This window comes from Odontesthes bonariensis, chromosome 3 (genome assembly GCF_027942865.1).
Source record: "Odontesthes bonariensis isolate fOdoBon6 chromosome 3, fOdoBon6.hap1, whole genome shotgun sequence".
NCBI lineage: Eukaryota > Metazoa > Chordata > Actinopteri > Atheriniformes > Atherinopsidae > Odontesthes > Odontesthes bonariensis.
The window spans coordinates 24,279,768-24,301,445 of record NC_134508.1 but is presented as its reverse complement, the minus strand read 5'-3'; the positions used below and the strand labels follow the sequence as shown (position 1 = coordinate 24,301,445).

General features: G+C 43.2%; 1 protein-coding gene across 1 annotated transcript; it reads right to left on the bottom strand.

Moving 5' to 3' along the window:
- Positions 1-10,925: 10,925 nt before the first annotated feature.
- On the bottom strand, positions 10,926-20,251 carry LOC142377258 (green-sensitive opsin-like). Its single transcript, XM_075461180.1, has 6 exons — positions 20,234-20,251; positions 17,846-18,209; positions 17,498-17,666; positions 16,084-16,249; positions 14,541-14,780; positions 10,926-11,024 (listed from the first exon to the last, which is right to left on the bottom strand). Exons 1-6 carry the CDS (start codon positions 20,249-20,251, stop codon positions 10,926-10,928), a joined length of 1,056 nt encoding a protein of 351 aa, XP_075317295.1.
- Between the last annotated feature and the right edge of the window lie 1,427 nt (positions 20,252-21,678).

The following is a 21,678-nucleotide window of genomic DNA, read 5'->3' as shown; positions in this document are numbered from 1 at the left end:
TAAACAGCTGTCAACAATGGACACTTAGAACAGCGATGTCAAAAAGACATTTTTCAAAAGCCACCTCAGCAGGTCAGGGCATTACAGTTCATGTCAACTATGTGCAGAAACAACTGAACAGAACAGACAAACAGAACTGAAGAAATCTGCATATATAGGAAGAAATAGGGTGGGCATTTACACATCAATGCTGAAAAAGAATACATTCACAAGGTATGTCAAGTAACAGGTAAATGCATTCATAAAAAAAACTACAAAAAAAAAACAACTTCTACTTCATAGCAGTGTTTTCTGATAATCCGTGCCCTTGTATCGGCACATCTGTGTACTATGTATAAAAGCAAACATGTTGGAACACACAATGAAGAACAGACACTTAAATTCTGGTGCCCGATTGGCTAGCTACACCTCATGCAACTACATAATGTCCATTTGCAAGTAATTGCTGGAAAGTACTTCTTCCATCTCAATTCGCATCGCAGGGTAGGAGTTGTAAGTGAATGGTAACTCTAAGACTGCTCCACAAGTGTGCGCAACTGGTCGACGGGACAGTCCTTCTAAATTGGTGAAAAGAACTTTGATTCTTGATACAGATATTATGTCGGAGCCAGTTATGAACCTCAACAGTTTTCTTAATCCTGTATCATGTAATCCACGGATGTACTGCTGGAAAAATTTGAGGGCCTTTTCTCTGGAGCAGAGACTGGATGGGCTTCAATGAGCTTCAGGACTTTCCGGCATGTTGGCTTTTTGTCCGTATACATGGTTTCCAGTTGTTCTGGTGCATTTATGGTGGTCTTCAGGCATAAAGCAGCAACTGCTGCCATATTGTCGAGAGCATATTTTGGCTCCTGGATGATCTGCTTGTGTGCCGCTTGAAGGAGTACTGCTTTGAGATTTTCACGTTTTGGAACGATTTTCACTCCCAGTCTATCAAGCATATCCAGGAGTTCATACTGGGCCTCACCATCAAGGTCTTCCTTTAAAGCCGTGTCAATAAGATCTCTCTCAGACTGACTTAAGTACATCCGAAATGACTCAAAGAGTGTATTCATAGACACCGCATGCTCACCGAATAAGAGGGCTGTAGTGAATGCCGGGGCAAGGCGCAGTGGAAAGTATCCTTGATCCATATATCCTTTCGCTAGAATTCTTCCCACAGCCTTCCATTCATCTTTCTGCCATCTTGGTGACAGAGATGGTATTCTTAACTCTGCTCCTTCTGCTGCCCTGTCCAAAAATTCATTCCAAAAGGCAGTGTACACATCTCTGACAACTCCATCCTCGTCTCTGCCACGTTCATTGACCATACTGTACTTCAATGGGTAGTTCAGGATAAAGGGATCCTTGAATTGGCTTATCATTTCATCAAACAGATTAGCCCTGTGAAGTGTTATTTGCACAGATTTCAGAATTTAAATTTTGAATCTCGTAAATTGGCACAGGAAGAGGCGTTGAGACAAGTGGCATGGATGTGGTAATGTCATCAGGTGGATGTAGAAAGGTAGAGGGCACTGGGGAGTCGATGTCAAGCAGAACTGGAATTGTGTCATCCAGCTGGCCTTCATAAGGGGGGCCTTCTCCTGGCCCAAGGAATACTTCTGGATCAGACATTGGAGATGGGGACCGAAGATCTACAAATTCATAACCAGATGAATTTTCAAAGCGGATACCAGAGATTTGTGCATCCTGCTCTGTGTGAGTGTCACTCAGGGCACTGTCATCTTCCTTGTCCGTGTCTGCTTCTTATGGTCGGACTGTTGTGTGTAAGTAAAAGCGTAACATCCCAAACTTTGACAATGTGTATGTCAGGTTTTGGGGTTGGGGGTTAAGGTGAAGGTGGGAAGGTAGGACGCGGATTTAAAAAAAACAAAGGCTTGATTTATTAAACAAAGAAACAAAGTACAAACAAAAGGCGCGGCAAAGCCGGATTCAAAAAAACTTAACTCTGGACAAAACAAACAAAGAACTTTCATGGCATGGAATAAATAAATACTTAGCTTTAGCCAGGTAGGTTGGGACAGACAGGTCATGAACACTTAACAGAGGCAAAGATCTGACAAAACTGACAGGGGAGGCAGGAAACTAAATAGAGGGCTGGGAGTGATTGGGGCGTGAGTGCAGCTGAGGGGAATAAACAGGTGCAGTGAGTGAAGTAATTAACAGGGTGCAGGGAAAACTAAGACATGAACTGACACAAAAACATAACCTAAAACATGAAACTAAAAAACGTGAGTCCATGGGTGTGACAGAGCCACCCCCTCAAGGGGTGGATCCCAGACGACCCCTAAGGAATCCGAGGGTGGGAGGGAGGGGCTTGAAGCCGGTCAGGCTGTGGACTAGAAACGGGTATGTGGTACCGGCTTTGGGCAGCAGGAGGCGATGGTCTGGCGGACGCCCAGACCGGAGACGGCATAGCAGGAACAGGCGGTGGTCTGGCGGACACCCAGACCGGAGACGGCATAGCAGGAACAGGCGGTGGTCTGGCGGACGCCCAGACCGGAGACGGCATAGCAGGAACAGGCGGTGGTCTGGCGGACGCCCAGACCGCAGACGGCAAAGCAGGAACAGGCGGTGGTCTGGCGGACGTCCGGAGCCCCGATGACGTGGCAGCAGGCGGTGGTCTGGTTGGCACCCAGACTTCCCTCTGCGTGGCGGCAGGAGACGGCGGTGGTCCGGCGAACGCCCGGACCCCCGATGACGTAGTAGCAGGCGGTGGTCTGGTTGGCACCCAGACTTCCCTCTGCGTGGTGGCAGGAGACGGCCCGGCGGACGCCCGGACCCCCGATGACGTGGCAGCAGGCGGTGGTCTGGTTGGCCCCCAGACTTCCATCTGCGTGGCGGCAGGAGACGGCGGTGGTTCGGCGGATGCCCGGACCCCCGATGACGTGGCAGCAGGCGGTGATCCGGCGGACGCCCGGACCCCTGATGACGTGGCAGCAGGCGGTGGTCTGGTTGGCACCCAGACTTCCATCTGCGTGGCGGCAGGAGACGGCGGTGGTCCGGCGAACGCCCGGACCCCCGATGACGTAGTAGCAGGCGGTGGTCTGGTTGGCACCCAGACTTCCCTCTGCGTGGTGGCAGGAGACGGCCCGGCGGACGCCCGGACCCCCGATGACGTGGCAGCAGGCGGTGATCCGGCGGACGCCCGGACCCCCGATGACGTGGCAGCAGGCGGTGGTCTGGTTGGCCCCCAGACTTCCATCTGCGTGGCGGCAGGAGACGGCGGTGGTTCGGCGGATGCCCGGACCCCCGATGACGTGGCAGCAGGCGGTGATCCGGCGGACGCCCGGACCCCTGATGACGTGGCAGCAGGCGGTGGTCTGGTTGGCACCCAGACTTCCATCTGCGTGGCAGCAGGGGGAGCCGGGGACCGTCCATCGGTCGGCCGGACATCCGGCAGGGGGGGAGCCCCCCCTTCAAGGGAGGGATCCCAGACATCCCCAACGTCTGGGGGTGGGAGGGAGGGGCTCGAACAGGTGAGTCCATGGGCTGGGACCCCATGGGCTCTGAGGCTTTGTCCGGCCCTGCCGCCTCTTTGTCAGGCTCGGTGTCAGGCCCGGAGGCCTCTTGGTCGAGTTCGGTGTCAGGCCCGGAGGCCTCTTGGTCGAGTTCGGGGTCAGGCCCGGAGGCCTCTTGGTCGAGTTCGGGGTCAGGCCCGGAGGCCTCTTGGTCGAGTTCGGGGTCAGGCCCGGAGGCCTCTATAGCTGGGGCCAGCTCTGGAACGGCTGGGGCCAGCTCTGGGACGGCTGGGGCCGGGGCCAGCTCTGGGACGGCTGGGGCCGGCTCTGGGACGGCTGGGGCCGGCTCTGGGACGGCTGGGGCCGGGGCCAGCTCTGGGACGGCTGGGGCCGGGGCCAGCTCTGGGACGGCTGGGACCCGCTCTGGGACGACTGAGGCCGGGGCCAGCTCGGGAACGGCTGGGACCAGCTCTGGGACGGCTGGGACCGGGGCCGGGACGGCTGGGACCGGGGCCAGCTCGGGAACGGCTGGGACCAGCTCTGGGACGGCTGGGACCGGCTGGGACCAGCTCTGGGACTGCTGGGTTGCTGGACACTGTGGCTGTGGCTGCTGGGTCAGGGGGCTGCGGGTCCTGGGAGTCTGAGGAAGAGGAGGGAGAGACGCCGTACAGCTCAATTACCTCGTGCGGCTCCAAGCCAAAAACGTCCAGCGAGGCATCGCGCTGCACGGTCCCGGCGTGGTTCCATACGCCCTCCAAGAGGTGGTTCCACTCCCGGAGCCCCCGCTTCGCCGACAGAAAGACCAGGAGCTCCGCAGCCGCTCGCAGTCTGGCAAACGCGGAGTCCTGGTCAATGCTTCGCCACAGGTCACTATAGAGGTCCCAGAACCGGTCGGAGTCCGCCGCGTCCATTTTGGGCAGATCTTTCTGTCAGGTTTTGGGGTTGGGGGTGAAGGTGAAGGTGGGAAGGTAGGACGCGGATGCGGATTTCAAAAAAACAAAGGCTTGATTTATTAAACAAAGAAACAAAGTACAAACAAAAGGCGCGGCAAAGTCGGATTCAAAAAACGTAACTCTGGACAAAACAAACAAAGAACTTTCATGGCATGGCATGGCATGGCATGGAATAAATAAATACTTAGCTTTAGCCAGGTAGGTTGGGACAGACAGGTCATGAACACTTAACAGAGGCAAAGATCTGACAAAACTGACAAGGGAGGCAGGAAACTAAATAGAGGGCTGGGAGTGATTGGGGAGTGAGTGCAGCTGAGGGGAATAAACAGGTGCAGTGAGTGAAGTAATTAACAGGGTGCAGGGAAAACTAAGACATGAACTGACACAAAAACATAACCTAAAACATGAAACTAAAAAACGTGAGTCCATGGGTGTGACAGTGTACAGTGCACCAACATCTGTGTGGTCATCAAGTTCACATTCCTTGAAATCATACACATTGTGAATGAAGTCTTCCCAGTTTCCTTTTTTTGACTTGCCGTCTGGAAAAAACAGTTCCTTCGCAAAAGAGAGTAAATCCATTTTAGTTGCAGACTTGTTCACATCAAGTACCCTAGTGCCTCCACCACATCGCTTCCTTATTTGTTTTCCCACATGGATCCAACCCAGCTCAATTTTTCGTGTGGTCTTGACAGCATTTCTGTTAGTAGATCTTCTTAGCCCAACAGAGGAAGCTCCTGGTTCAGATGCCTCATCATGATTTGTTGCAGTGGTCCTCATTCTCTTTCGCAGTTTATCTAGAAGTGACATCCTCGATGGTTCATCTTCCTTCCTTTTTTGTTTGTCCATGCAGTATCGCCTTGTGGCAATTCTGTCCCCGTATAGTGGTATGTAACATGCAAGGGATGCATCATCTATGTCTTGAATGGCAAATGCGTCAATCTGTGAAGAAGACACACGAAAAATAATTACAATTACAAAAACCAACATAGAAAAGACACCACTTACTATACTATTCATATCCATACTCAACATAATCAAACCAGATATCACTTACAAATCCCCTAATAACATGTGGATTTATAACATGCTGTGGAAACTTCAAAAACTTTGTTTGTACAACCTTACAGGAAGATTAATCGTCCTGCTCATCAAACAGGTTTTGAATATGCTGGACACAGTTTGTAAACTGTTTGACGAAAGTGACGTCCAGCATGTTCAAAACCAGCTTGATGAGCAGAATTCAGCGGCGATAGGCTTCCAACTCCTAATTAATTTCAGGACATATCAGTATTATTCTTTATTATTCGTTTCACCTGTATTAATTTTGTATAGAACTACACTCGGAGTCCTTGCTTTTCCGATGCAATAAGTGATCTGGGCCTCATTTCCCGAAAGCATCGTAAGGTTTAACCTACTGTGAAGCGCTTCCTTGCTATATTTCATACCAGACTAATTGCTCAAAGCTGTTGAGGTAATTGCTAAGCACCTAATTCGTCATTGTCAATATCAGCTGCACAATATGTCATTAATGATCAATGAAACGTGTAAAATCAGTGTTTGTTCTGTGTGGTTTACTAGAAGTTGGCTGGTCAATCTTGGCCTGCCATCACACCATGTCTATAATTTCATACTGTCACTTGTGTAAATATTTCATACAACCACTCCGCCATTATTTTTGGAAACGGAGGAGGCGATATTTCAGAGCCAACAATTTCACTTGAGGTGTATCTATGGCAATCATTGCACCTGTATTGGCTATAAGAACAAGCGCTGGTAACACAAGACATGGACATAGACCCGAGGTGTAAAAATTACCATTTTTTCACCAACTTAAAGCTGCAGTCGGCAGGTTTTCAAAATTGCGAGTCTAAAGTCGGAAAATTCTAACTGAAACAACTTTCAGGTCCCTCCCCCAACCTCTAACAAGCTCCGAATCGCCCCCTAAACCCCTCCCCCTCTGTGGACGAGGTTGTGCACGTGAGTTCACACCAGTGTGAGCGCACACAAGCTGGGGCAGACTCACGCTCAGCAGCGTGTGCACAAGCTGTGATTGACAGGTAGGATTCCTCCACCCTAACTTGATTGGTTAAAAACAGCCGGGAGCGCTCGGTTTTTGCAAGCATGATTACAGGCTTCAGAGGGAGCTACAGATTTCGTTATTTTTTCTAAACAGCCTATTTAATATTCTACTTCCAGAATCCCATGACAGTTCAAGCTAATATGACTAAAAAAAAGTTGCCGACCGCAGCTTTAAAGACATCACGTAAATCCATGATTTATGTACATCTCCTCCTTATTTTAAATATTGTCAAGTTGGCATGGAATGAATGTGGAGAGATACACACGGAGGACAGAAGTGTTGAAAAAAAAAAAACGAAGGCAAACTTTCATAGTCCGACCAGGCATCAGTTCCTCACCAAGACTTTCCTCACCTCCTCTCCAGTCCTAGCACGGTCGTGATTGCAGATATATGGGCAATGACTTCCCAGGCCATAATTTTTCTACAGCTGTCCAAAGTCCCTTTGAAATGGCCTAACATATTTTTCTGCAGCATCACTTCCAGCAGAACCTGGATCTGACCTTCCTTGGCTCCCTCGTTTTCTCCATGTCACCTACTCATCGTCTGCGTTTACTATGGACCCTCTATAGTCACGCAATGCAACATGACGTGCAATCACAGTTTACTTTGTTTTTTAAATATGCCTATTATTTTTGGATGAGTGTTGGCCCTAATAAGATATATATCTGCATTTTCAACTCTGTTATATAATGTAGCAACGATGGCATGCCCTTTTCCGCTGGGATACATAGGTGACAATCAGCACCACGGCTGTAGACAGCGCTCCTTATGAACGTCTACCCGTTTTCAAAGTAGCGGAGAAATTATTAGTTTTACCTTACACCGTGCGGTCATTCGGCCATTTATTGTTTTATAAACGCATGGTACATAAATTATACATAAAGTGTGACGGTTTCTCAGTCTGAAGTTTGTTGATAAGCGATGGTTAGTCCGATGGTTAGAAGGTGGCTGCAAAGCCAAACACTAGATCTAGCTAGCAGCTAGCACTATCTAGTACTTGGAACCGTGCAGTCTCTGAACTAGCCTACTGACACGAGGAGCATAGCTCCAGAATAGACAATATCGAACAGTATGTCTAGCACATTTCCACATCGCCTCACCTTGTCTCATAATTACGAGATACTATCTCGTAATTTTAAGATCTTATCTCGTAATTATGAGATAATTATCTCATAATTATGAGATACTATCTCGTAATTATGAGATCTTATCTTGTAATTATGAGATAGTTATCTCGTAATTATGAGATAACGTGGTGAATTTTTTATTATTAAGTGAATGCAATACTCCATCGTAGATATTATCCAAGGCGATGCACCTGGGATAAAACCGCTTGGTATGTCGGATCCACCCTTGGCAATCATCAACTGTGATGTCCCTGCAGCCAGCATCCATGGCTTCAAGGAGGGACATCTGGTCATGTGGCTGATGGTCATAAACCTTCCACCTCCATGCAGAAAAGAACTCCTCTATGGGGTTGAGGAAAGGTGAATAGGGTGGAAGGAAGAGACGTACCAGTCTTGGGTGGACTTCAAACCATGTTGTTATTGCTTGCGAATGATGGAAAGCCACATTGTCCCAGGTGATTACAAAGGTCCTCATGTTTTCACCCTGCTGATCCTGCTCTGGAACCAGGCGCTGGTGGAGATCATTGAGAAAGGCAAGGAGGTGCTCGGTTTTGTAGGGTCCAACCTGACCTCTGTGAAGGAGTAATCCTGCATTTGCAATTGCTGCACACATGGTAATGTTTGCCCCTCTGACCTGGCACATCAACTGTGGCCCTTTTTCCAATTACATTTCGTCCACGTCGACACCTTTTGGCCAGATTGAATCCTGCCTCATCTATGTATATGAATTCATGAGGGGCCTGGTTGGCCTCCAATTCCATAACTCTCTGAAACAAAGTTTATGTAAATCTCATTACTGTATACCATACTGTACTGTAACCTATTACTGTGTAGGTTACCTACTTACAAAGTGCAAAGCTTATAGAACTGGACCCATCCATCCATCCATCCATTATCTTCCGCTGGTCCGGGGATCGGGTCGCGGGGGCAGCAGCTTGAGCAAAGAGACCCAGACGTCCCTGTCCCCGGCCACTTCCTCCAGCTCTTCTGGGGGGACCCCGAGGCATTCCCAGGCCAGCCGAGAAACATTGTCTCTCCAACGTGTCCTGGGTCTTCCCCGGGGCCTCTTCCCAGTGGGACGGGCCCGGAATACCTCACCGGGGAGGCGTCCAGGAGGCATCCTAACCAGATGCCCAAGCCACCTCATCTGACTCCTCTCGATGCGGAGGAGCAGCAGTTCTACTCCGAGCCCCACCCGGATGACCGAGCTTCTCACCCTATCTCTATGGGAGAGCCCAGACACCCTGCGGAGGAAACTCATTTCGGCCACTTGTATTCGCGATCTCGTTCTTTCGGTCACTACCCACAGCTCGTGACCATAGGTGAGGGTAGGAACATAGATTGACCGGTAAATCGAGAGCTTCGCCTTCTGGCTCAGCTCCTTCTTCACCACGACGGGCCGGTGCAGAGCCCGCATTACTGCAGACGCCGCACCGATCCGCCTGTCAATCTCCTGCTCCATTCGTCCCTCACTTGTGAACAAGACCCCAAGATACTTGAACTCCTCCACTTGGGGAAGGATCTCATTCCCAACCCGGAGAGAGCATTCCACCCTTTTCCGGCTGAAGACCATGGTCTCGGATTTGGAGGCTGGTTCCGGAGCCCAAGCCATGCATCGAGGTGAGTCCAACTATATCTAGCCGGAACCGTTCAGCCTCGCGCACCAGCTCAGGCTCCTTCCCCAGCAGAGAGGTGACGTTCCACGTCCCAAGTGCCAGCTTCAGTAGCCGAGGATCAGACCGCCAAGGTCCCCGCCTTCGGCTGCCGCCCAGCTCACACTGCATCCAACCCCCATGGCCCCTCCCACGGGTGGTGAGCCTGTCGGAAGGGGGATCCGTGTTGTTTCTTCGGGCTGTGCCCGACCGAGCCCCATGGGCACAGACCCGGCCACCAGGCGCTCGCCGGCGGGCCCCACCCCTGGGCCTCGCTCCAGGGGGACCCACGTCCGGGCAAGGGAACATGGTGTCCATTTTCTTTAATCATCATAGGGGTTCTTGTGAGCTGTTCTTTGTCTGGTCCCTCATCTAGGATCTGTTTGCCATGGGTGACCCTACCAGGGGCTTAAAGCCCCAGACAACATAGCTCCCAGACTCATTGGGGCACGCAAACCCCCCCCCCCACGACGGTAAGGTGACAGCTCAAGGGGAGGGTGACAGCTCAAGGGGCACCACCTGGAGATATCACCGGCAGAGACTGGAGCTGCTGCTGACACCTAGGTCTCCAGAAACGCACCACAGGTGAGTCAGGCTGGAGACTGCAGAAGCTCTGCAGTCTCCAGCCTTTTTTGGACCCTCAAAAAAGGTACATATATGTACCTTTTACCACTTGAGTACATATATGTACCTTTTACCACTTGAGTACATATATGTACCTTTTGGACCCTCAAAACAAAAGGGTAAACAGTACACGCAGCCAGAGGCTTCTCATGAGCAGGGCGGGGCGTGGCCAGCAACAGCTTATTTGCATAAAAGTGACAGAGCCCTTTAAACGGCTCAATTTGGGAGAGACTGAAACTGGCAAGAATAGAGCTGGTGAAATCTCTTTATGTTAGAGTGATTTTGTGCAAAGAACTTCATGAACATGTTTTGTATAGCCCATAGACCAATTCTAACTTGTTTAAATAGGTAAAATATGTCTCCTTTAACCGCAAGGCGGCCCTGTTTCAATACGAACTGCGTTGCTGTAACCAGTTTACAAAACTGACAATGATTATTAATCCATACGGTATTTGCAACCAAAAAATACTCTTATAAGGACAACATCAGTTTATGGAACCATAAGAATTAAGGAATGGATGAACATCAATTTGACATTGCATGTCTCAAATATTTGTGCAGTGTCTAAGTAGAAAAACTAATGGGAAATGTTGAAGTATTGAAATGGAAAATAAGAAGATATAAACCATTACATCTTTTCATGCATGCATTTATTAAGTTTTATCTACATTTTTCTTTATAAAATATTTACAGGCTATTGTGACAAAGGCTGAAACATATGCAAACCTCTCAATTTCATGAATATACAAAGGTGAATCTCACCCAAGCAGATGTTGACATCGTTGCTGAACAAGGAAAAAACTCAGGTTGTGTTTAATTTTAAAGTCCTTTTTCACCTACAGAGAAACATCATGATCATGGCTGTGTGGAGTAAAATGCTTTCAATGGCCAGTATTGAGAGATTTATGTTCATTTGTTCCAGAACATATTGTCTTGTATCCATTTGTTTTTGTATGTCAAGAATGCCACTCAGAATCAGGATGATATGAGGAAGGAAGCTGTCCAGAGATGTGTTATTGTTATCCTTAAGCTGCAGTTGAGACTTCTGTCTTGCTGGTTGACACTGAGGTCTCATCTTCAACCATTCCACCCATTCCAATTGTAGCCAGCATGCAGTTACGGAACTGAAATGAAAATGCAGAAAGTAAGAATAAGAAAGAGGATTTTGAGATTATACTCATTCAATGAATCAGATATCATTGTATAATGGGAAAAAACTGTAGCATCTCAAGTTTTATTCATATTTCTTTGTAGGAGAAATTATCATTTCTCTAAGACACCAAACATGCCTTTTGTAATCTGTTTAGACACCAAGCTAGAAATGCAAGCTGGTGCTCATAGGAGCAGTTACAGTATAGACATATAAAACACATCATTATTCTTTTTTAATAAACCATATTTTATTGATCATCCTCCTCAAGGGCAATTGATTAGTCTTTTCAGTTAATCAAGAAGACCTTTCCAATGACGATCATATTTTCTAAAAAGTTATAAACTACTGCATCGGCAGACTTTCATCCTTCAGTTATTGTGAGAATGCATTAAGCATTCTCACTATTACATTCCTGTTTCTCTTTATTATTATTGTGAGAATGCATTAAGCATTCTCACTATTAAGTTCCTGTTTCTCTTTATTATTCCGTATTATTCTTCCGCCGTTTTTCGGCATTCAACTACTTCAGCATACTTTCAGCTATTTCAACAAATTTGGTATCAAAATGTTCAGCTCTTTCAGCTCTTGATGGGAATGTTTTTTTGGTATTTCTAACTTTTCAACTTTTTAAGATATTAAGCTTTTTGTTCAACTTTTTTCCCCATTAAAAGTAATGGTAAATCTTCAAATCCTTTCAAATCCTTTCAAATCCTTTCAAATCCTTCACATCTTAACTAGTTCAGCATACTTTCAGCTAGAGACACCATTCAAATTTTAAAATGTTCATAAGACATTCAGCTATTACAAAATGATTCATGTTTTAAAAATATTCGGCCAATTTTGAAATATGACAGTTTCAAAAATATGAAAATTAAGTTCTTCAAATCCTTTTCTTCAAATCCTTTCAAATCCTTCAAATCCTTTCAAATCCTTTCAAATCGTAACTAGTTCAGCATACTTTCAGCTAGAGACACCATTCAAATTTTAAAATGTTCATAAGACATAACTGAGAGAAACAAATTATACCTCAAAATGTAGGAAAACTTGTCCTCTTTCAGCCAATGTAACTCCTAAAGAGCTCACATGGACAGATTTTGAACTATGAGCCTTTAAGCTTGAACAACTTCTCAAATTCTGAGGAAATCTGCCATTTTTGAATCAGCTTCAAGTGTTTCAAACTGCTTCCATTTAAATATAGTTGACTCCACAGATGTAAAACTACTTTGCTAAGTTCCTCTAAGCCTTCTGCTTCTAATGGTGTTAAAATTATTTTTCTAGCTGCTCAACTTTTGTCACAAAACGTATTTGAAGTCAGTGTTCGGCATCATTTCTCTCCCGCGATCGGCGGGCGGCTGTCTCATCTCTCCATATATGTTGTGTGTGTTCAAACTGCTTCGATTTAAATATAGTTGACTCCACAGATGTAAAACTACTTTGCTAAGTTCCTCTAAGCCTTCTGCTTCTAATGGTGTTAAAATTATTTTTCTAGCTGTTCAACTTTTGTCACAAGACGTGTTAGAAGACAGTCTGCGCCTCAGATTTGTCCCGCGGCTGCAGCAGCTGCGCTCTGTGTCTGTCTGTGTAGTCTTTCACTAGGTTATATGGACTTCCGGTTTAACAGAACGAAATGGCTTAATGGTAACACTAACAGCCTTTCGTGCAGGTGGCCCGGGTTCAATCCCCATCATGTCAAACCACACTTTTTAATTTTTTTTTTTTTTATAACTATTTAAGCATACTTTCAGCCATTTCAACTGTTTCTAGCTTAATTTTATCTTCAAATCCTTTCAAATCCTTCAAATCCTTTCAAATCCTTCAAATCCTTTCAAATCCTTTCAAATCCTTCAGATCATTTCAAATCCTTTCAAATCCTTCAAATCTTAACTAGTTCAGCATACATTCAGCTAGAGACACCATTCAAATTTTAAAATGTTCATAAGACATTCAGCTAATACCAATTGTTTCATCTTTTAAAAATATTTGGCCAATTTTGAAATATGACAGTTTCAAAAATATGAAAATTAAGATCTTCAAATCCTTATCTTCAAATCCTTTCAAATCCTTCAAATCCTTAAAATCCTTTCAAATCGTAACTGCTTCAGCATACTTTCAGCTAGAGACACCATTCAAATTTTAAAATGTTCATACGACATTCAGCTGTTACCAATTGTTTCATCTTTTAAAAATATTCGGCCAATTTTGAAATATGACAGTTTAAAAAATATGAAAATGAAGTTCCTTCTTGGATTTTAGAGTGAGACATTCAGCAGTGCTGATAAGTTTCAACTTTTCAAACAAATTACTATAACTTTCATACAGTTTAACTGAGAGAAACAAATTATACCTCAAAATGTAGGAAAACTTGTCCTCTTTCAGCCAATGTAACTCCTAAAGAGCTCACATGGACAGATTTTGAACTATGAGCCTTTAAGCTTGAACAACTTCTCAAATTCTGAGGAAATCTGCCATTTTTGAATCAGCTTCAAGTGTTTCAAACTGCTTCCATTTAAATATAGTTGACTCCACAGATGTAAAACTACTTTGCTAAGTTCCTCTAAGCCTTCTGCTTCTAATGGTGTTAAAATTATTTTTCTAGCTGCTCAACTTTTGTCACAAAACGTATTTGAAGTCAGTGTTCGGCATCATTTCTCTCCCGCGATCGGCGGGCGGCTGTCTCATCTCTCCATATATGTTGTGTGTGTTCAAACTGCTTCGATTTAAATATAGTTGACTCCACAGATGTAAAACTACTTTGCTAAGTTCCTCTAAGCCTTCTGCTTCTAATGGTGTTAAAATTATTTTTCTAGCTGTTCAACTTTTGTCACAAGACGTGTTAGAAGACAGTCTGCGCCTCAGATTTGTCCCGCGGCTGCAGCAGCTGCGCTCTGTGTCTGTCTGTGTAGTCTTTAAGAAGGTTATATGCACCTCAAGTTTAGCAGATCGACATGGCCTAATGGTAACACTAACAGCGTTTCGTGCAGGTGGCCCGGGTTCAATCCCCATCTTGTCAGACCACATTTTTAATTTATTTATTTTTTATAACTATTTAAGCATACTTTCAGCCATTTCAATTGTTTCTAGCTTAAGTTTATCTTCAAATCCTTTCAAATCCTTCAAATCCTTTCAAATCCTTCAAATCCTTTCAAATCCTTCAAATCCTTTCAAATCCTTTCAAATCCTTCAAATCCTTTCAAATCCTTCAAATCCCAACTACTTTAGCATACTTTCAGCTAGAGACACCATTCAAATTTTAAAATGTTCAAAACTTTTAGCTTCTTAAGATTTTTTTAGCAAGGTAATTCAGCTCATGCATTCTCACAGCTGTTTCGCAGGAACAGCTCTTTCTAGTTAATATTACATTTGTAATTAGAAAATCAATTAATTTGCAGTTGCACCTATAAACCCTTTATGATATTTAGGTTTATCACATTTTTTTTTCTTGTTTGTATGCTTAACTGCTGAGTTACAACACCACAAAAAAACTGACCTGCTTGTTCATCAAAATGTAGATAATCGGATTGAACAATGCCGAGCTCTTTGAGAAGAAGGCTGGGATGGACATGGAGATAGCTGAGAAGGCTCTCCCCTTGTTAAAGAAGATGAATGCAGCAAAGGAAGCATATGGGACCCAGGCCAAGAGGAAGCCAAACACCATCAGGATGCACATACGTGTGACTTCCTTCTCAGCTTTCTGAGTAGAGGCTGAGTCCTGCTGCTGAGCTGCTGCCTGGAAATGTGTTAATGTCAGTGCTTTGTTCCTCTAAGAGACTTCTGATCTAATGCTACAAGATATTCAAGATGTAAGTTCAGAAAGCCAGGCCAGATAACTGGTGTCATTTTGACAAATACAGAACTGAACAGACATAACTTTGCTACAATGACTATTAAAGCTGCCGTCGGCAGGTTTTCAAAATTCCGAGTCTAAAGTCGGAAAATTCGAACTGATACAACTTTCAGGTCCCTCCCCCAACCTCTACCAAGCTCCAAACCGCCCCCCCAAACCCCTCCCCCTCTGTGGACGAGGTTGTGCACGTGAGTTCACACCAGTGTGCGCGCACACGACTTGGGGGCAGACTCACGCTCAAACATGGTTGGTGACTGTTCTGCTCAGATAATAGATAAATAATAAACCTAACGTGATTGGTTAAAAACAGCTGGGAGCGCTCGATTTTTGCAAGCACGATTACAGGCTTTAGAGGGAGCTACAGAATTCGGGATTTTTCCTAAACAGCCTATTTAATATTCTACTTCCAGAATCCCATGACAGTTCAAGCTAATATGACTAAATAAAAGTTGCAGCTTTAAAGGGGTGGGATATATTTTGCAGCAAGTGAGCAGTCAGTTCTTGTAAAGATGTCTTCGAAGAATTAAAAACATTGAAGCGTATATGAATATTACAAGGCCTAAATTGTGATTGCTAAACATTAATGTTAAAGCATCTTCTAAAAGGCAGGGTCCACAGCAGTTACTGTTGCTCATAGCCCAGCAAAACCTTCTGGCCTTGGCAGAAAGGTTTCAAAACATACGGAGTGCTGCAGCTTACACCGTATGGAGCTGCGTAGCTGCATGCTAATCAGAGTGCTAATACTTAACCCTTAACCTTCTTGCAAGTTACTAAAGGGCCATGTGACAATCAGAATAGGAAGTGAGACACTGGAAGGCAGTGGCCTGGTCTGATGAATAACATTTTCTTTTAGACTATGCATACGGCTGCAGGATGCACAATGACAAGTGGAGGCAGTTTGATGTTTTGGGCAATTTACTGCCAGGGTGGCTTCTGTCCTGGTATTCATGAGCATACATCAACTGGACATGACTGGTCATCAACGCTTTCTTGCTAACATAAGGGAAAACAGCACAATATTATGCATGTAGATTGTAGGCTGATCAGTGTATTTGCAAAATGACTGGGTACACACTGACACTGGGAACACTCTCTTATAGGGAAATGACATTCCTAAATACAAAACATTTCATACATGAGCATAGTTTGTAAATTATGTATGAACTTTTTAATCTTAATCACTTACAGCCTTGACTGTCAACACAAGGTTTCCATATGTGAAGAAGATGGTGATGACAGGGATAATGAAGTGGCAGGAGAACATGTATAACACATATGATTCGTTGTTTAGGCCTGGGGAATTAGAGTAATAGTCAGGTCCACAGGAAACCTGAATACCCTCTGGAATATACCTGTTAATACAAGACATACTGCATTAGACATATAATATTACTTCCTTCTAAAATTTTTCCTAAAGAGTATGTATATATCAACTCTTCATAGACGCAAATGTTCAAACAGCCTTTATGTAGCTTACAGAATCAAAAGTTTTTTCTGGGCTTTATGGAAAATGGCAACTCTCCCAACAATATTCCGAGCATTTTAGGATTAGTAAATAAATATTGAGTTTAAAACTTTTTTCATGTCACATCTGCAGAGGATCTCAGGAATAACAATAGGACAGTATCCTATTGCTATAGAAGTATGTGCATATTACTATCGGCTCCCTTTATTTAAAAAGTAAAATTATGTTGTTTGCCTGGCAGCTTTGAAGAGAGCACAGATGGAAACAACGACTTTTGCAGCGAGGCTGCTAAAAAGAGCTGTCTGACTGACACTGATATCCTTTCATTTAGGCAGTCCTTTTTTTGTCTGTTGCTAACCCCAATCACAGACCCAACTTTATTGCCAATCTTCCAAGTCTGTACCACCACCTGCTAATCGAATCTAGGGCCATAGCAGCCAATTAATGGAGATACTTTTCAGCTGAAATTCAAGCACAGAACTAAACCCTTCCATCACCCTATATGTTTATAAATGCCTTTCTGCTCACACTGCATCTGTTCTGTCTCCTTCTCCATTTCCCACTCTTCCCCCCTTGTCTCCTGTTTGTCCTCTACCTCTTTTCACCTTTACTTTTATGGCAGGGGTCTGCCAGTCCTGGAGCTGTCACTGATCTCCAATGTCTTCCAAACATAGCAGCTGTTTACATTACTTTTCATGAGCAACTTTAAAGATATACAGTATCAGTTAAAATTTGAGACACAAATAGGTAAACTTTTGACCGGTATGGTGTATTTTTTAAATAAATGTTCATGTTTACCTCTCTGCCTCAACCCTGCTCTATAAACATAAACATAAATTCAAAACTAAATTTAAATTTAAATAAAAAGTGAACATATCTATTTTAGGAATAATCATCATCCATAGTACTTAAAGCAGTATGTCTGAATAACTTTGGACATAATGGTCCAACATCTCAGTATTAGATTTACAAGACTACAAAAATTATAAAATACACAGATTTTGAAGAAAAATGTATAAAGTATACATAGTATGCTAATGTAGAGAGAGTCCCTGTAAAAGATATCTACATTTTCACTCTGCTAACCCAGATGTTAGCAAGTCATTAGACTGAATTTAGGAAATAATCTCATTACCTTGACCAGCCAACCAAAGGAGGAACGGCACAAGAGCCAGCCATCACCCAGGTGAATGCACAACCCACTGCAGAGTGGGTGGCAGTAAATTTGAAACTACCCATGGGTTTACAGACCACAATGTATCTCTCAATAGCTAAGACCACAAGAGACCACAGAGCCACTTGACCTGTTGGAAAGAAAAAAAAAAGAGCAGAGATTTTGATGAGGAACAACAAAACTTGCAATCTGCTATACCAGCGTAAGGCTGATGCAGTCTTTCAACTTAATTACAACAGCAAGGAAAAATGTAATCAACAAGCAAGTAATATCTACATGTGGAACATTCACTAATTTCCTAAAATGTACCTCCCAATGTTGCAAAGAATCCTTCCGTACTACAGGCCCAGGCTCCCATTTGGAAATAGCCAAAAAAGCAGGAATAGATGGTGACTGTGAATCCAAAGCATATCATGACCAGTCCAGCCACAGCCAAGTTCACCAGGATGAAGTTAAGAGGTTGCCGGAGCTTCTTGTTCTGCATTGTGACTACCAATGTCAGCGCATTGATGGGGAAGCCAGCGCCCATCAGAAAAAACATGTAGGCACCCAGAAAGTTGAAAAACCAGCGATCTGCCAAATAATACTGTGGATATTCAAAAGGACTCCTCACAAGCCCCGTCCTGTTGTTCATGGGGACATAGAAGTTCTTGCCTTCTGTGGCATTCTCCATCTTAGCAATTTAGGATCTGTATTAACAGAGTAGAGTTACCCTTGAGCTCTGTCTATGCAGCTGTCTATGCTCTCTAACTTCTTCCATGTGATTGAGGAGCCATGGTTATATACCCACTGGAGACGTTATAAGAAGATGAGCTAAGAGGATCTCGGAATTCAGCCCATAATCTCTTAGTATAATCACTCGTTAATCAGTGATCTCTTTTTTAGTTTTTAAGAACATGTATACTAATTGAAAGCATTCATGCCACAGAAACATTATGATCACATAATGTTTAAGAGTTGGGTACACTTACTAAACACTTGCATTCACTTAAAATCACGAAACTGCATTAGCTTACCACGTCTTCTCAGTCGCATACAAAATCTAACTTATTTGTCTTTACTTCAGTTTTCGATTTCCTTTCCTCAGACAAATGCTTTTCACATGGAGGTTTTAAACAATTCAAGATGAATAAAACACACAAACTAGTAGTTATGACTTAGACACAATTAAAGGAGGACTCTGTTTTAAAAACTCTCGGTCACATTTAGATGGGATGCAGCTAACTATTTCTTAATAGGATTTCAGAGTACTTGTTAGTGTGTACAGTAAAGCTAAAGCTCTGCTGATAGATAGATAGATAGATAGATAGATAGATAGATAGATAGATAGATAGATAGATAGATAGATAGATAGATAGATAGATAGATAGATAGATAGATAGATAGAAAGAAAGAATACTGTTTTCCCTTTTATCTTTGTTTTTACAGCGGTGGTTGGGCAGGACTCTATTAACAGGTAATTGTGTTATATATCAACATTTTAATGTAAGAACCTGTAAACAATGGCAGTTAAAAATGTTTGTGCACTGAATTTGGACAATGTTCTATGGAAGTGTCCACGTTTCACTGCTCCTAACAGTTATAAGCTCATTATTCTATGCCAAACCTCCGTTCCTTCCTCTGCCCCCTCCTGTCAAAATAAACCAGCGATCAGTGAACGCATATATTTTCTAGGTCAAATGAGGGAAACTAGACCATGCTGTGCCATGGTCATATAGAGCACTAGTGAGTTTTTGATACTAACAAAGTAACATTAAAAAAATGTTTTGTGGATTTTGCTTTGTTTAGGTTACAATGGTAATTTCCTTGTTAAGAGGCATCTCGTCCATTGAGTTTATCAGCAGCTGAGCACTAGATGAGCTTTATATAAAACACAAAAGCAAATGAGAAATTAACAAAAAAAAAATCTTAAATCTATAAGGGTTTACCACATCCTTGAAGTAACAAATGAAGAAGAATTTACTGGCATTAGCGATCTATTGGAGGTTCAGATCTAGAAGGCTATTTAAAATACTTAAGATACACAATAAAACAAAAATAGGACAGAAAAAATGTCTAAGCATATGCACAAAATTAACTTCACAAAAAATATTTCCATACAATGATGTACATGTAAGTGAAAAAATGTCTTAGCTTATATCAGATAGTACAGGGAGATAGTGCTTCCAAAATGCCTATCTAAATGTCTTGAATGGGCGAACCTATCACCAAAGTCTTCCTGTCTCTGATGTTTGCTGTGTCAGAGACAGGATTTGAGACATTAGGCAAGATATCATCCCCTTCTTTATTTGTCCTTGGTTGAGCCAAGGGGTGACTCCAGGAAGGAGCTCTGTCTTTTTTCCTCCCCCATCCCTGGTAAAATCAAAGACACTGGTGAAAACAGCATTTTATCGCCACTTACTCTGATATTACATGAGGAATAAACTAATAAAAGTTTCCAATCAATTTGAGACAAAAGTGTCTTCTTTGTACCCATGAGAAGTGATTTTTATTCCAAACTATTTCACTTCCAGACAGAAGGATTACAGATTATCTATCCTTTGTGTGCTTTATTTCTTATCAAGACTGGTCAATGACATGACAAGTCAAAAGTAATTTGTGCTCATTACCAACAGACATCTTGACAAAAACAGCTTTCTGACATTGGAAGTCTCCCTCTTGAGCATTTATTGAGCACACTACTGGTCTCAACCCCACCCCCATTTGGAAAGCCATTCAATTCAATAGTCATGTAGTATGAGATGCTTTTGAAGTCATATTCAAACATTCAACACAATGTAGCACAAAAATACAAATAATATACGGCAAAATCTATGTTCAGTTTGAATGTGAAAATAAAAGTTCACTGAAAAAAAAGTGAAGTAAATAAAGTTGAGTTACTAAGAATTATTTAACCTAATAGAAAGGCAATAAAAGGGGTTTTCAGAGGAACAATTAAAGTCTTCTGTACACCTGCAATTTAGGAAGCCCCTTAGAAGAGATGAGAAGCATCTTTACAAACCACAAGAAGTTCAGCTATCCTCTAATTAAGTTCTTAGGATTACCATGACCTTAAAGACCAACTTAGATTGCAGAGTTTGAAACAAAGAAAGACATGACCATGCAAGTGCAAGTGCATCTAGCCTGGTGGCAGTTAGTACATCAAATCCGTATTTTTTTCAACTAATTTTTTGACAGTGAATTGTAGTTTTGATCATATGTGTAAAAACATGTTATTTTTGAAGTAGCAGTAGAAATTTTACCTTAAAGTCCCCAATTTTTCCTTAACCCTAAAAATTAAGGGGGAAAAAAACATTAAAAAAATAACTGTAAAAAGTTTAGCATTGCCCAAGTGGACACTGCAAAAAAAAAAAATACTTGGCAAAGAATAAAACATAAATTAATATAATGTGGTTTGACAACATGCTTCTGATTATATGTTCGTGTAGATTCTCAGTCATCCAAGTCATGCTAATAAAGTGCTTAAACAAAAGTCAATTGATAATCTTTTCTTGCTTCTTGGTTCCCCTCTCACCCAAAAGACTTCTAATTTTTCAGCACTTCATAGTACTTCAGTTCTAACGCACTGATTGGGAGTTTCAAGCTTAAAAGCTGCTATGACATTCATACCTTGAGATTTGTTGAGGTCAGATGTGTGTCACTGATCCACCTACTCGTGATGGGTCATGCGCACAAGCATCGGCTCTGAGAGCCGGCTCTTTGTAGTGAATTTGAAGAGCCGGCTCGCATCAAGTGAGAGCCGACTCCAAGTTTTTTGCCATTCGCTGCTTATGTTTCACTTTCAGTGCTAAGTCCCAGCTCTGGTTACGACAGAGCTTTGTTATGATTGGCCAGCATGGCGACCAGCATGCGGTATTCACGTGAGAATTGAGGAGTTTGATTCTGGTTTTGGTTCTGTTCTGTGGATTTGTTTGAAGTTTATTGTTAATTTGTGCAATAAAAAAGTTTAATTGAAATAAACAAATGTAAAAGTGGTTTTGTCACAGAATAAATGCAAAGAATTAGGCAATTATAAGGTCTCTCGTAAAAACACTGAAAGCAAAAGGGTTTTCAACACATAAACCATGATTTATTTTTGCAAAGTTAAGGTAAAATATAGGCTACAAAAGATCCTAAATAAAGAGCCGTTCGGGAGTCGAAAG